Source organism: Hibiscus syriacus, unplaced genomic scaffold (genome assembly GCF_006381635.1).
Source record: "Hibiscus syriacus cultivar Baekdansim isolate YM2019G1 unplaced genomic scaffold, ASM638163v2 tig00112614_pilon, whole genome shotgun sequence".
Lineage (NCBI taxonomy): Eukaryota > Viridiplantae > Streptophyta > Magnoliopsida > Malvales > Malvaceae > Hibiscus > Hibiscus syriacus.
In genome coordinates this window covers 664,968-680,061 of record NW_024063369.1, presented here as the reverse complement: position 1 = coordinate 680,061, position 15,094 = coordinate 664,968, and the positions used below count along the sequence as shown (strand labels likewise).

General features: G+C 30.2%; 1 protein-coding gene across 1 annotated transcript; it reads right to left on the bottom strand.

The window, feature by feature from the left end:
* Positions 1-2,724: 2,724 nt before the first annotated feature.
* On the bottom strand, positions 2,725-4,827 carry LOC120182004. Its single transcript, XM_039187029.1, has 3 exons — positions 4,582-4,827; positions 3,566-4,381; positions 2,725-3,519 (listed from the first exon to the last, which is right to left on the bottom strand). The coding sequence occupies exons 1-3, from the start codon at positions 4,825-4,827 to the stop codon at positions 2,725-2,727; spliced, it is 1,857 nt and encodes a 618-aa protein (XP_039042960.1).
* Positions 4,828-15,094: the final 10,267 nt, after the last annotated feature.

Here is a 15,094-nt window from a genome sequence, read left to right as displayed (position 1 = left end):
TTAATTTAGTAATTATACACGTCTAATGGTTTATTTTTATGTTACGATATATATTATTATTAAATTAAAAATAATAAACATATATATTACATATTTATTATTATCTTTGGTTAAAATTGTTAAATTTAAATTCTAAATAATATTTTATAAAATATCAAAACAATCAAATAATTTTTTGTGTAAACGAAATTATTAAATTAATATTGTAGGTGGAAAACATGAAACACTATTAAAAATAACTGGTTATGTTATTTTTTTAGTGAGTTTTAAGATATTAATTTAGTAATTATACACGTCTAATGGTTTATTTTTATGTTACGATATATATTATTATTAAATTAAAAATAATAAACATAGATATTACATATTTATTATTATATTTGGTTAAAATTATTAAATTTAAATTCTAAATAATATTTTATAAAATATCAAAACAATCAAATAATTTTTTGTGTAAATGAAATTATTAAATTAATATTGTAGGTGGAAAATATGAAACAATATTAAAAAATTTTGAAACATAAATTACATAACTTTCAACAAAGTATCGATATATTTTTATAAAAGTATCTATACTTTCAACATATCAAGTAAAATTTACCGATTTTATCATAATGAAACTGATTTTGTCATATTTTTACCTGTTATATTGTAAAGTATCGATACTTTACAATATAACAGGTAAAACTATGATGTAATAGGTAGCGATTATATAATGTAATAGGTAACGCTTATATAATGTAATAGGTAGCGCTTATATAATTTAATAGGTAGCGCTTATAAAATAGGTTAATTACTGGAAATATTATCAAGCACTTCAACCTATTACATTATAAGTTTTACCTAATATGTTATTGTGTTTGATAATGTTTCCAGTAATTAACCTATTTTATTATATAAGCGCTACCTATTACATTATATAAGCGGTACATAATATGTTATTGTGATTGATAATGTTTTCGGTTAAATGATATAATATAACTGATCTAAATTTTAACAGGTCATTAATTTAACCGATCATATTATTTTTTAAACGTCGCACCGCATAACTTCCCACCGACACAAACCAAACCTAAGTGCTGCATGAATTCTGATCCGCGCGCCTGATTCGAGACGCCCGGAGATTCTGCAATCAGGAACTAGAAACCAAGAACTTCCTTAAGTGCAGATGACTACAAAAATAATAATAATATTAGGCGTGAGTGGGAAACTTATTACTGCAAATGTATTGCTGTTTTATTTACTCTGGCTTTGGTTGACAAGATCATACTTACTACTGGAATCTGAAGTTTTTTTTCTTTTTTTCCTTTTACTATTAACGTCTTTTCTTAAAACAAAATTCAATGTTGAAGAGTTTGCTCTTCCTGTATAAAACGTGGAGATGGGGCTAATCTCTGTTACCGGTGTTTAACGAGTTGAGCTTCTCGTGTGTAGTTTGAACTCAATTCAATCAAAGTTTAGTAAAAATTCGACTCTAATTCGAGTTTAACTCGAGATCTTAATGAGTTGAGTTGAATAAAATTTAATTCGACTCAATAAATTCGCGAGCGACTCCATAATTTTTTTATATAATTTTTAATAGTTATTTTAAAAATTTATTTCATGCACCCAAAAATATAATTTTATTTATTATTTTAATGTATTTGTGAATTGTTATTTTTAGAGTTTAGACTTTAAAACTACTTCATACATTCTTTTGATATTTTTTGGTTAAATTTGTTGATTTATGTTTATTTTAAGTTCCATATAATATTAGTATATTTTACCTATAATTAATAAAATAAGATAAAATTACGGTAAACTTAACAAGTAACGAGATGAGAAATGAGCATCAAATTTAACGAATAACGAACTTAATAAACAACTAGTCGAATTAATTTTTAACGATCTTAACAAATAACAAGTTGTATAACATATTTTTTTAACGAACACAAATCATATATTATCTAACTCACGATCGACTAACTCATAATTACACCTAATGTCCATTGCGTGTTGACTGTTTGGTATTCGGACAGAACCCCTCGCATGCTCGACACTTGTATTTCGCCGCCTTGTGCGCGTGTGAGTTTTAAGCCCGTCAAATCGGATTTTTCAATAAATATGCAACTTTTTGAAAATCACCTTTAAATTATGAAGATATAAGTTTCAATAGATTGGATTAAGGGATACTTATTATTATCTTTGAGAAAAAAGAAAGATGAATTTTTTTTAAAGATTACCTTTAAATTATTTAATTTAAAATTTAAATGTTCAGCATTATTATTAAAAAAATATTTTTAAGATGATAAATGATAATTTGAATATGATGTTATAAGTTAAATATATATGTTTAAATGATATTTAAAATTTTAATAATACAATATATATCATTAATATGACACATCGAAATACACAACTAAATAAATTATCTTCTTTAAAAAATATTAAAAATTTCAAGGATCTCTTTATGATTAATCACCATAACAGTTTAGTTTTAATTTGAATACAATTATGTGTAACCAGGGGCGGACCTTATAGTTGTCACATGTATCCCAGGCAACCCCTCAAAATTATCTACTTAGTATTAATTTTTTTTTAATTTTTCTAATTAAAACAAGTGTCACCCCTAAATTAATACAAGAGTTTTTTTATACAACCCCTGAATTTTTGTTCTAAGTCCGCGTTTGTATGTGACTTTAATTTTGCTTTTAAAATAAAAACTAAAAATCATTTAAATTTCTCTCATCGTCGATTGCAGCAATATAAAAAGTGTATAGCATCAGTCGAGCGAGTAACTCCTCTAAAACATATGTGATTCCGCTCCTCCCAGATAAAGTAGACAAAACTGGTCCAAGCTAACTTGAGAATATGGATCAAGAGGGATTTACCTTTAAAGTTCAGAACCATCCAGCGTATAGCATCATCCCAGCAACTTGGCAATTGGTGACGCAAACCACAAGAGTTCATAATTGCACGCCAAACCTCACACGCATAGAAGCATTCCAGGAACAGGTGGTTACGAGTTTCTTGACTAGCCCCACATAGACCATAAAGATTGTCAGTCACAATACCAAAACGCACAAGTATGTCCTTTGTTGGCAGTCTATCCAGCAGCACCATCCAAGCAACCACAGAGAATTTAGGAACATGAGCTGGGAACCAGATCAACCGATACCAGTCCACCTTTTCTCTCTTTTGTTTGATATTGTCCCAAATCCATCTGCCCTTAGTTTGTGACAAATTGGTCATAGAACTGAAAAGTCTACAAGCTTCCTCTCTCATCTTGATCAGCTTGCAAAGAATCCAACTGAAGTGAGCTTTGCTATCAACCTCCCAATAGTGAACTGATTTAAAACAGTAAGTCTTTACCCAAGCAATCCATAAGGACCCTTCCCCAGCAAGAATGTTTTTAATAAGCATGAAACAACAAGCCTTACTCCAATCAGCCAGCTTCCCAAGGCCTAAACCATCCTCAGATTTAAGGGTGCAAACCTGATTCCAGCTCACTCTAGCCCCTCTTGCTGAAGTATCACAGCCCTTCAAAAAAAAACCTCAAACAAATATTCTCAATATCCCTCATAACCCCTTTAGGCAGAATGACTTGCATGCACCAGTAACCAAATATACTGAAAATGACAGACTTCACAAGATGTAATCTACCCCCAAAGTTGAGTTTCCTACTAGACCAATTGTCAATCCTACCTTTGATTTTCACAAGTAAGGCAGAGCAGTCCTTACTTGAGAGCTTACGAGTGACCAAGGGTACCCCAAGGTACCTAACAGGAAGCTGGCCTAACTTAAAACCAGTAGCACTTTGGATCACTTCAAGCTCATCCCTAGCCACTCCACAAGCAAACAACTCATACTTTAAAGCATTCAACTTAAGACCTGAGAGTTCATAAAACTTTTCAAGGGTACTAACTACACCCAATAAAGCATCCAAAGACCCATGGCAGAACAATAGTAAGTCATCAGCAAAACAAAGATGAGTGAGGGGAATTCTTTTGCACTTAGGATGAAATCTGAAAACACCATTCATTGCTGCAGCATCCAGAAGGGTAGATAAAACATTCATAACAATAACAAATAGATAAGGGGATAGGAGATCCCCCTGTCTTACCCCCTTTGCACCTTTAAAAAATCCCACCAAGCTTCCATTCAAAGAAATTGAATAGCTAAGAGTAGTGATACAAGCTTTTATCCATCCACAAAAAACCTCAAGTAAACCCATAGCTTCCAAAACAATCATAAAAAAATCCCAACAAATTGAATCAAAGGCCTTTTGCAAATCTACCTTAATAGTGCATCTAGGAGATAAATTCTTCATAGAGTATCCCTTTACAATTTCTTGGGCAAGCAAAGTGTTATCAGCTATGTTTCTACCCTTAACAAATGCTGACTGGTTAAGGGAGAACATGTCAAGGAAGAACAAAGCTACTCTAGATACCAAAATTCTAGTGATAGTCTTGTAAAACACAGAGTAGCCATACAAGCATTTAAGGATTTAGGGGCTAAGACTAGGACAGTAGCATTGAAAGCAGGCAAGAGGGTTGAAGTTTAAAAAAAATACTTTACAGCCTTTAAGAAATCATTACATACAATGTCCCATGCAGGCTTGAAGAACCATAAAGCGTAACCATCAGGACCAGGACTTTTATTGTTTCCTTGTCTGAACAATGCATCTTTGATCTCAACATTAGTGATATCAGAAGTAAGGCCATCAGCAGCACCAGAAGGAAGGGAATAAATCAAGACAGATTTAAGCCACTCAGCATAACATCCCTTCACACTAGAGTCAGCAATTCCAATAAGATCCTTAAAAAATTTATCATGAACAGCTGCCATATTCTCAAAATATTCATGATAAATCCCACTATCATCTTTAATAACCTTAATAGTGTTCATCTTCTTGTTTACTTAAACTCTCTGATGGAAAAAACGAGTGTTCAAATCACTTCTTGTAGCCAGTGAACCTTGGCTCTTTGTTTATAAAATTCAGATTCAGCGTCTTCAAGAGTTACAAGATCAACTCTAAGTTTGCTCTCCTCCTCTAGCCTCTTTTGATCCATATGAACAAGATTAAAAAGCTGAATAGATTCAAGCTCAGCCCTTTTAGCAGCAACTCTGCCATAAATATCTGAAAAACAGCTACTGTTCAATTCCTTTAAAACTGGCTTTAGACTCCTCAACTTGTTAAAAAACAGTTGCATAGCATTGCCCCCATATTGTTCTTGCCAAGAGTCTTTAACAACCCTCAAGAAGTTCTCATTAGCAGCCCAGCAATTAAAAAACTTGAATTGCTTAGGTTTATGAACCTGAGCCCTTTTCTGAGTCCATATATACCAGGACAGTGATATGAAACACCCTGAGCTTTAAATTCCATAGCAGAGTCTGGAAACTCAAAAAACCACTGAGAGTTTATTAAAATTCTGTCAAGCTTGCAAGCTAAGAATGAATTTTCTTGCTTATTGGACCAAGTATAAAGAGGACCGATGTAGAGATGATCTTGAAGCTCCAAATCCACCAAACACTCCTTAAAGTCATCCATGTCAAAATTAGTGTATGTACTGAACTCACCAAAATCAGAACTCTCTTGTGCATTTGCAAAGATGTTGAAATCTCCCCCAATCACCCAAGAAGATGAACCAATATCATATTCCAAACTCTTAAGATGAGCCCGGAGGCCTCTCCTAACCAGACTGTTGTTACTGCCATATACAATAGTAATAACCATCTTATGACCAAACACATTACCAACAATTGAGATAGCCTGATCATATATCATAAGAACAAAGAAAAGGTAGACATTTTTTTCAAAGTAACCAAAGTCTAGCCCCATCAGATAACTCATAATTATCTGTTAAGTTCCAATCAGCAACTAGTACCTTAGCAAAACTAGGAAAATTAACTCTCCTAACTCTAGTTTCCATGAAACATAGAACATCAACTCCTAAATTCTCCAATCTTCTAAAAACTTTCTCTTTCTTGAGCCCATTATTGAGGCCCCTAACATTCCAGAAGCTAATGATCATCTATTAATAGTAACATGAAGAACACCAATACTAGCAACACCAACCACAATATCTTTAGCCTTCGCCAAATGATCATTCTTTTTAGATTTGATCTCATTCAGGAGTATTACAACCCCCAAAGAAGCTGCCCTAGTCTTTTTATTACCATCAACAACAACACTATCAATTAGCAAATCAATCTTACTAGATGAGCCTGTATCAACCATCTTCTTCCCACGAGTCTTTTTCTTCTTAATTAAATAGTCTTGCAAGGTAGGAAAATTCACCACAGCTAGAGTTCATCTGATCCACTGAAGGCAAAGACTTCTCAGCCACAACCCCTGACTGGCCTTCACCAACTTGGTCAACAGAGAGTTGTAAAATCTTGTCAGTTACATCAGAAGCAGATTTACCAAGAGATTGAGAGAGACCAGTATTATCTTCAACAATCACTTGCACCATATCTCCTGTGCATTCTTGTAAGCCATGAACTGACAGCTCCTCAGCATCTCCAACCTTCATATCAACAGTATTAGCTACTACATTGACCTTATTATCTGGCTTCTCAAGGGAATCAGGAAGAGGATTTTCCTTACTCCTCCAAATCATATTATCTTTAGTTTTCCCCTTAGCTTTAGAATTCTCATCACATGAGTAAGTCTGATGCCCAAAGCTTTTCCACTGAGTACATAATTTAGGGAACCATGGAGCATAGACACGAACCATCACTACAGAGTCATCCTGCAAAACTACATTGATAACATCTGGCAATAATGTCCTAGCCTCAATCTCCACACAAACCTTGGCAAATTCCAATATCTCCTTCGAAGCGGTAACAAAATCCATATACAAAGGGACCCCAACAGCACTAGCTATATAACTAAGGCCTCCCCTAAAAAAGAGCTCGAGAGGAACATTATAAAGCTGGATCCACACTGGAATATGCTTAAAGTCAAAATCTAGTTTCTTTAAGCTCGACTCTTATTTCCTTAAAACTAGGGGTTTATTTTGAATGTGCCAAGGGCCGTTCTCCAGGACCCAATCCCTCATTTTCAGCATTCGAAAATGTAAAGACATAGAGGTTAGGACCAACTAAACTCACCTTGACCGAAGACAACTTCCCCAAAGAATCTCAGCAATCCTCTGCATGGATCCAAAATTAGGAGGAGAACCAATAAATTGACCTACCACAATACAACTCCATTCAGTGATCCCCTCTTCGAAAACAACAGACGGAGGCTTAACAGTAGCAGTGCCATTCGAAACTTCAGGCGGAATGAAATCTAGGGCATACTCCTTCGTACCATTGACAAGTTTCCTCCAATCGAGAGCAGAAGGCAGCGATTCCATCAAAATTGAGACAAAATGTACAAGAATTGCAAACAAGAAGTAGAAATTACCGAACGAGAACCACATCCGAGAGCCCATCAGTCATGCTAACGTGCGCTTGGAGATGTTCCATCGTGAGGTTCCCTTTCTTTTTAAGTTTTTATCAAATTAATATTTATTTTTCTTTTTTGATGAAAAATATTTTATTATTTGGTTTTTAAATTTTTAATATATAATTTTAAGATCCGATATATAAATAAACTTTATATTTTTTTCCGGCTTACACCTTAATATTTTTCATCAATTTGATTCCTAATTTATTTTACATTATACATTTTAATTTTGTAATTAATAATTATTGAAAAATCTGATCAGCTAATTCTAGACATATAATGTACTTTATAACACATAAAATATATCACGTTAATCGTACTTTTAAAAAGACGTCCCCTACAAATAACGCCTTTATTATATGATATAAAATTTGATAAAGTTGAACTTATAAGGGTTAAAATAAACAAACAACTATAAAAGAATATAAAAGTAAAAATAATATATAAATTTATAATAAAAAGAATTGCATATTTTATATATTTTCTATATATATTTATACAATTACGATTAAACAATCCTTATATACATTAATAAATCTTATTTTCATATATATATTTTAATCTAAAAAATATTTACGACTCCGCGCTAGATTACTTTTTGTTTCTTAACCGGTCGATCAAATCGTTGTAGATCATTTATTTGCCCCTTTTCACTTGTTTTCTTATTATTATATTAATAAGTCACGTGATAAGGACACGTCTCTGCTAAGATATGACAACGGGTTTATCTATTTATAATGGTGAAAGCGAAGTAGGCTACAAAATTTTTCATCTTTCTTGTTTTTCAAAATATATTGTATATATTGTATAGAAAATTGTTTATTAATGTTAACAAGTAATATGAGCGCGTAATTTTGGTATTAAATAAAGGGAAAATCGTCTCAGTGACAAAAAATACCTTATAAAATATGATTTTAATTAATTTTTTTTGATTTACCAAAATGATCAACAAAATCGCAATGTGATCTCTAATTCGCAACGCGGTCTCCAGTATCGCAAATTCGCGCTGCATTTCGCGTTGCGATAGTTGAAAATCGCGTTGCGATTTTCCTTTTCGCGTTGCGATAGTCTACAGTGTCGTTGCGATTTTCCATTTCGCGTTGCGACAGTGTACAGTGTCGTTGCGATTTTCCATTTCGCAAATTAAAAAAAGATTTTATTTCTTAAGAATTTTCTCTAAAAAGATAGTATCCGCGCGGACGTGTCGAAGACACGTATGACCACGACCACGACCCGACCCGACCCGACATGAGACGAGACGGCGGCGGCGGTGGCGCGAGAGAGTCCCTCTTGTTCTCTTTCACTCAACAAAGAAATGGAAATTCCAAGTCTTAAATACACTTCCCAATAGTATTTTCAATACTATGTGAGATTGATCATTACTCAACACTTCAAAGAAAATATAGCAATTTTTGTAGCATGTTTCTCACTTAATCCATATCTAAAACATTTTATCATTTTATTAAGAGAATTAAAAGAGTTGTAGATATCTACATTTCAATTCAAACTTATACATATAGTTTTAATATGATAAAATGTTTTAATATTTTTAGATATGGATTAAGTAGGAAACATGCTACAAAAATTGCTATATTTTCTTTGAAGTGTTGAGTAATGCTTAATCTCACATAGTATTGGAAACACTATATGGAAGTGTATTTAAGGCTTGGATTTCCCATTTCCTTGTTGAGTGAAAGAGAACAAAGGGGACTTTCGCGCGCCGCCGCCGCCGCCGTCTCGTCTCGGGTCGGGTCGTGGTCGTGGTAATACGTGTCTTCGACACGTCCTCTTTTTAGAGAAAATTCTTAAGAAACAAAATCTTTTTTTAATTTACTGTAGACTATCGCAACGAATTTGGAAAGTCGCAACGACACTGTAGACTATCGCAACGACACTGTAGACTATCGCAACGCGAAATGGAAAATCGCAACGACACTGTAGACTATCGCAACGCGAAATGAAAAATCGCAACGACACTGTAGACTATCGCAACGCGATTTTCAACTATCGCAACGCGAAATGCAACGTGAATTTGCAATACTGAAAATCGCGTTGCGAATTAGAGATCGCATTGCGATTTTGTTGGTCATTTTGGCAAATCCAAAAAAAGTTGGTTAAAATCGTATATTATAAGGCTTTTTTGGTCACTGAGGCGATTTTCTATTAAATAAATTGTTGTTATTTTTTAAGATTTCGAATTTAAGCATCAAAAATTATAGAGTGTAAGCGTTCAACCGTTAATATCAAATAGTTAAGAATTATCTTTAAATAAATATTATTTTGTATTTATCACATATTAATAAAAATCATTAACTTTAATATTTAAAATCTAAATAAAAAATTTAAGTACTTAAAATATAATTCCTCAATTGTGAGTTGTACTAATATAGTAATTGACAGTAAAACAAACAATATATTTTTTTAAAGTTTATTTTTCATGAATCATCATTCTAAAATGATAATAATTATATTTTTTTAAATCATATCGATATTTTATTTTATTAAATTTGGATGATTATAAAATAATATATGTTTTAAATACTTTTAACTATTTGACAACGAACGTTTAATCACTCCTATGGTAGTTATTGGTGTTGGAACCCGGAAACTCCATAAATAACAATCATTTATTTAATCATTAAAGTAATTTAATTTGTGTGTATAAATAATTTAAAATTTTGATTACATTAAAGCTGAATTTTAATTTGATGTGCGAAGAGAACCTAAAACATTGTGAAAGAAGGAAGGATTGACCTTAAAATAGGCCTTAGTTATTGAAGCTTTCTTATTCTATGGTATTACTAATAATTGGAACGACGTCGTGTTAATATTATAGTTCTACGGTCCACCTCGAAACTATATATTACATATTATGTCATGTCAGAAAGTAATTAATACAAAGTTTCATCATTTATGAAACTTTGTATGGTACTTTCCATGATTAAATTAAATAATTTAGTTCACTTTATTAATTGTCAGGGACAAATTGCATTAAAAAGGCATTAAAGTAGAGACCAACCAGCCTACCTGGCACAGGGTCCATTTCCCAGCCTTTAATATTTATTCGATTTTTCATAGATATTACAGGTTTTATTAATTTATTTGATAAAACTAATTTAAAATTTAAAATTAATTAATTAATTTTTTATTAAACTAAATTGATTACAAATAATATCTATTCTAAATATACTTTCAATAATTTAACTATAAATGCTCGAATTCATGATCACTAAAAATAACAACAATTCATTTAATCACTAAGATAGATTGATTTGTGTTAAATTAATTTATTTTATTCATATTAATTTAATCGATCTGACATAGTTTTAATCAATTTCATTCGTTAATTTGATTACTGGGTTAATTGGGTTTAAACTTAAAAGGGTTTGATCGGTGGGCACAAACATGTACTTAGATTAATTAATAATAAATTAAGGTTAGGCCATAGTTTTTATCTTCCAAGAAACTGGTCATACTTGGCAAAGGAAAATAATAACGAAGTGACAACATTTTTCATACACTTAAACCCTAATTGAAGCAAAGTCAAATTAGAATATTGTTACATTTTATGGTAAATCAAATTCAACCTATTAATCGATTAATTCAAATATAATATTGTAGAGATTCATTATAGAGACGATTTTTAGCCTAACTTATTAATACATTTATAACATAAAATTCGAACCTATAATATTGTTTAAGAAATCTCGTGACTTATTCCATTCGACTAACTAATAAGTAATGAACGTTACTAACTTCACTAAAGACTTGTCTAATTATGCAACTCACAACAAATCCAAAGAATTTTATTAAGACCTCAAGGCAGCTTTCAAAAGGAAGCTTCCTTTCGTTTTGAGATTAGACTGAAATAGTAATTAGGAAAATTATTGGACTAGATTAATTAATTCATACTTTTAAAAAGACGTCCCCTGCCAATAGCGCCTTTATTATATGATATAAAATTTGATAATAAATAAATATTATAAAAAAATATAAAAGTCACGTGATAAGAACATGTCTCTGTTAAGATGTGACAACGAATTTATTATTTATAATGGTGAAAGCGAAGTAGGTTATAAAACAGTGTTAAATAATTCAGTACAAAAATATATTATGAATTATTCAGAGTCAATTATCAAACAACATGTCACATTCATAATCAAACAATTTATAATCTCTGAATTATTCAACATTTAAATTATTCAACATTTAATCATTCTAAAATAAATAAACAGTCCTTATATTCATTTCTGCATTACGCAGAAAAAAAGGCTGATTTCTTTATGCAGTACCCAAAAAAAAGGCTGATTTGTGAAAAGGGCTGGCCTTGGGAAAAGAAACTGTAAAGTATTAGAGGTTAGATAGGTATACTAAAATAAATATTTGATTAATATTTTTTTAAAAGTTATTTATAAAATAATTATTAAAATTTATCCTATCATTTTAATACTCATATTTTAAAATGTATAAGAATCATTTTTAAATAATTTAATAAATTACTATATATTTGTTTTAAGTTTTTTCCCCTTTTTTATTTTATAGTTACACGTACTTTTATGTTTTGTTGGGTGAACTGTGATGAAATATATTCATAACAAAGAAATAAATTAGACTAAATTACGTATTTAGTATCTAAATTATCAACTTCATTTGTTTTAGTATTTAAACTATAATTTTTTTTAAAAGCATACATAAAATTTAGTTGTTGTTTCATTTTAATGTTCCACAGTTAAAAACATTAATTTTTTGTTTCATTTTAGTATACAGTTCAAAATTTATCGTTAAGTTTTGATTTTTTGTTTTAAGTTTATATACTAAAACGGATCAAAATTTATACTCTAGGTGCTACATGTGTTAAGTTTTTAAAAACGGGTTCTAAAACGAAATGAAAATCAAAACGTTAGATATGATTTTGAAAAATAAATAAAAGTTTAAATACTAAAATAAATCAAAACTGATAATTTAGATACTAAATACGTAGTTATCCAAGAAATTAATGGGAAGCAAAATGATATTGTAAGCGTATACTCATAATTAATTCATTATCATGTATAATTTGATTAATAATTTAATTAATAATTGAAATTAGAGGTGGGTTAGAATAAATTTAGACAATTTTTTATCTAAACATCTTAAATTATTATATATTTTATTTTTTTATGTATTTTTATTAATAATCTATTTTCGTTTTAAACTTTATAAATTTACTCTTCTTAACATTTAAAAAGTTTATTTATCAATATAAAATATATGTCCGTCCTTAATTAAAATATATCAAATAATAAATTACAATAAATCTTGATATTAGTCATACATAACGAGATTTAAAATAGAATAAAAGAAAAATATTTTTTTAAAAATAAAAAAATATTAATTAAATTTTACAAAAGAAATTAAAAAATTATCAAATAAATATTAATTAAATTGAAATTATTACTATCACATTATCACTAAAAATTTCAACCGTCGTTAACAATGAAAAATGAGAAAATTTAGTAAAACTAACAACATATTAATTAAATAAAAAAACGATAAAATATTTATTTTACTTTAATGAGAAAAATATACAAACCTAAAACGAATGTGATTAATCTTATAATATACTATTGAACCCAAACCCAAAGGTCCAAAACCAAATTGGGCGAGCTAAATTGAACCAGTGGACTAACGAGACAGTTATATTGGGCTAGGCTAACTGAACAATTCCCTCAAAATATAACGACGACGTTGCAATAAAGATAAGGGTAAATTACACTGTTTTCACTGAACTTTATTCTCTCTCCTATTTTGTTCACCATACTTTCAAATTTTCTATTTTCTCACCAAACTTTACAGATTGAATCATTTTGATCACTCTACCATTAACTCTCTAATTGTGTGATGACGTGCCATTTTTTATTATTTAATATAAAATATTTGAAAATATAAAGGATAAATTACATCGTTCCTCACTGAACTTTACTATATCTCCTATTTTGCCCAACAAATTATAAAATAAAAACAGAAGGTGATCCAATACCATATCCGGCCACCATCGAATATGGTGGTAGTTCAGTCTCAAATTTCATGGATCGCTTTACCTCAACACCTTGACTCTTAATTCGATCTCCATTTTGTCGGAACTTGTAATATCCCAAATTATGGTTAGTGACTAAAATGTAAGTTTTAAAAATTTAGTGGATAAAGTATAAACTTTGTATAAGTTTAGGGACTAAAAATATAATTTTAAGAAGTTATATATTTTAACTCGTAAATGAAAAGTTTGGCTTAAAACAAGAATTTTCGTGGTAATCATATTTTCGGTACGGGATTTGTGTTAAATGCTATAAAGCGATAAAATTCGATATAAAAATCGGATAATCGGATCGAACCAAAATTTTACAAAAATTTGAAGGATGCTAGATAAAGGTTGGAATTATTATTTTAATAATTTAGAATAGTGAAATTTAACATGGATTAGTGGAATTAAGGTCGATTTTTCATGTCAATCCAAAATTATGAATTTTAGTGATTAAATTATAATTTTCAAAAAACTTGCAAGGGCAAAGGTGAAAAGTGGATTTGTATTTGTTCATCTTTTACCTTGGATTATTAACATGAAAGATATTATAATGGCAAGTTGAAATTATCATGTTTTATTTAGGGTAAAATAATAATTTCACATTAATTGAATTTTAAATTCATTTATATTGGATAAAGCCAAGTGTAATATGATATTAATTGAAGAAAAATAAAAAAATTGCAGCATTTTCCAGCCCCAAAACATGAACCTCCATAGCTAGGTAAGAAAATTTTTTGATTTCATTTTTAAGCTTATTCGATTGATTTTTGGATTAAGCTATTACATAGAGAATTAATATACTTGAAATTCTCTATCATTTGGTATAAATAATTCATGGAAAACATGTTTGGATGATGATGTTCATGATTAGGGTTCATGAAGAACATGTTTGATTTTGAAGATTTAAAGGATGGTTTTTATGTTATTAGTGTTGTAGAATAATTTCAAAGCATTTGTGATGATTAAAATCAAGTAAAAATACTTATAATCAATTTGGTCAAGTTAGGGTTTATGGCATTTGGTTGAAATTGGTGTTATGATGATTGAAATGACATGAATTTGATCATGGGAGATTGAATTCATGCTTGAAATTAAATGAAAATCAAGTCCTAGTATACTAATTATATTCGACCGGAATAAATTGGGGTAAAATGTTGAAAAAATTTCCTATGGTCTAGAATTGATATTAGAAGTGTTCTATATGATTTGGAGATCAATTTGGAACCTTGAGATAGTAAAAGGGTTAATTTATAAGTTTTGAGAATTGTAGGATATTATTGCATAAATGTGATAATTGGAATGTTCAACGTTGAATTTTAATATTTGAAATGCTGGAATTTTAAGTTAAATAAGTAATTTGGGATCAAAGTGCAAATTTGGATAAATTTGGCGATGAGCAGTGAATTTTGGATAATTTAGACTTGCTTCGAAGTCCACGAATCAAATATTGAAAGTGATGAAGCTGAAATGTTTTAGTTGATATTTATGGATTTTGAGACATTTTTCAGCGAAACAACCACAAGATTCGGCCTCAGGGGGTCGAGTCGAATCGACCCATGAATTTTAGGTCCTAACAACCACCATCAACGACTGTCAAC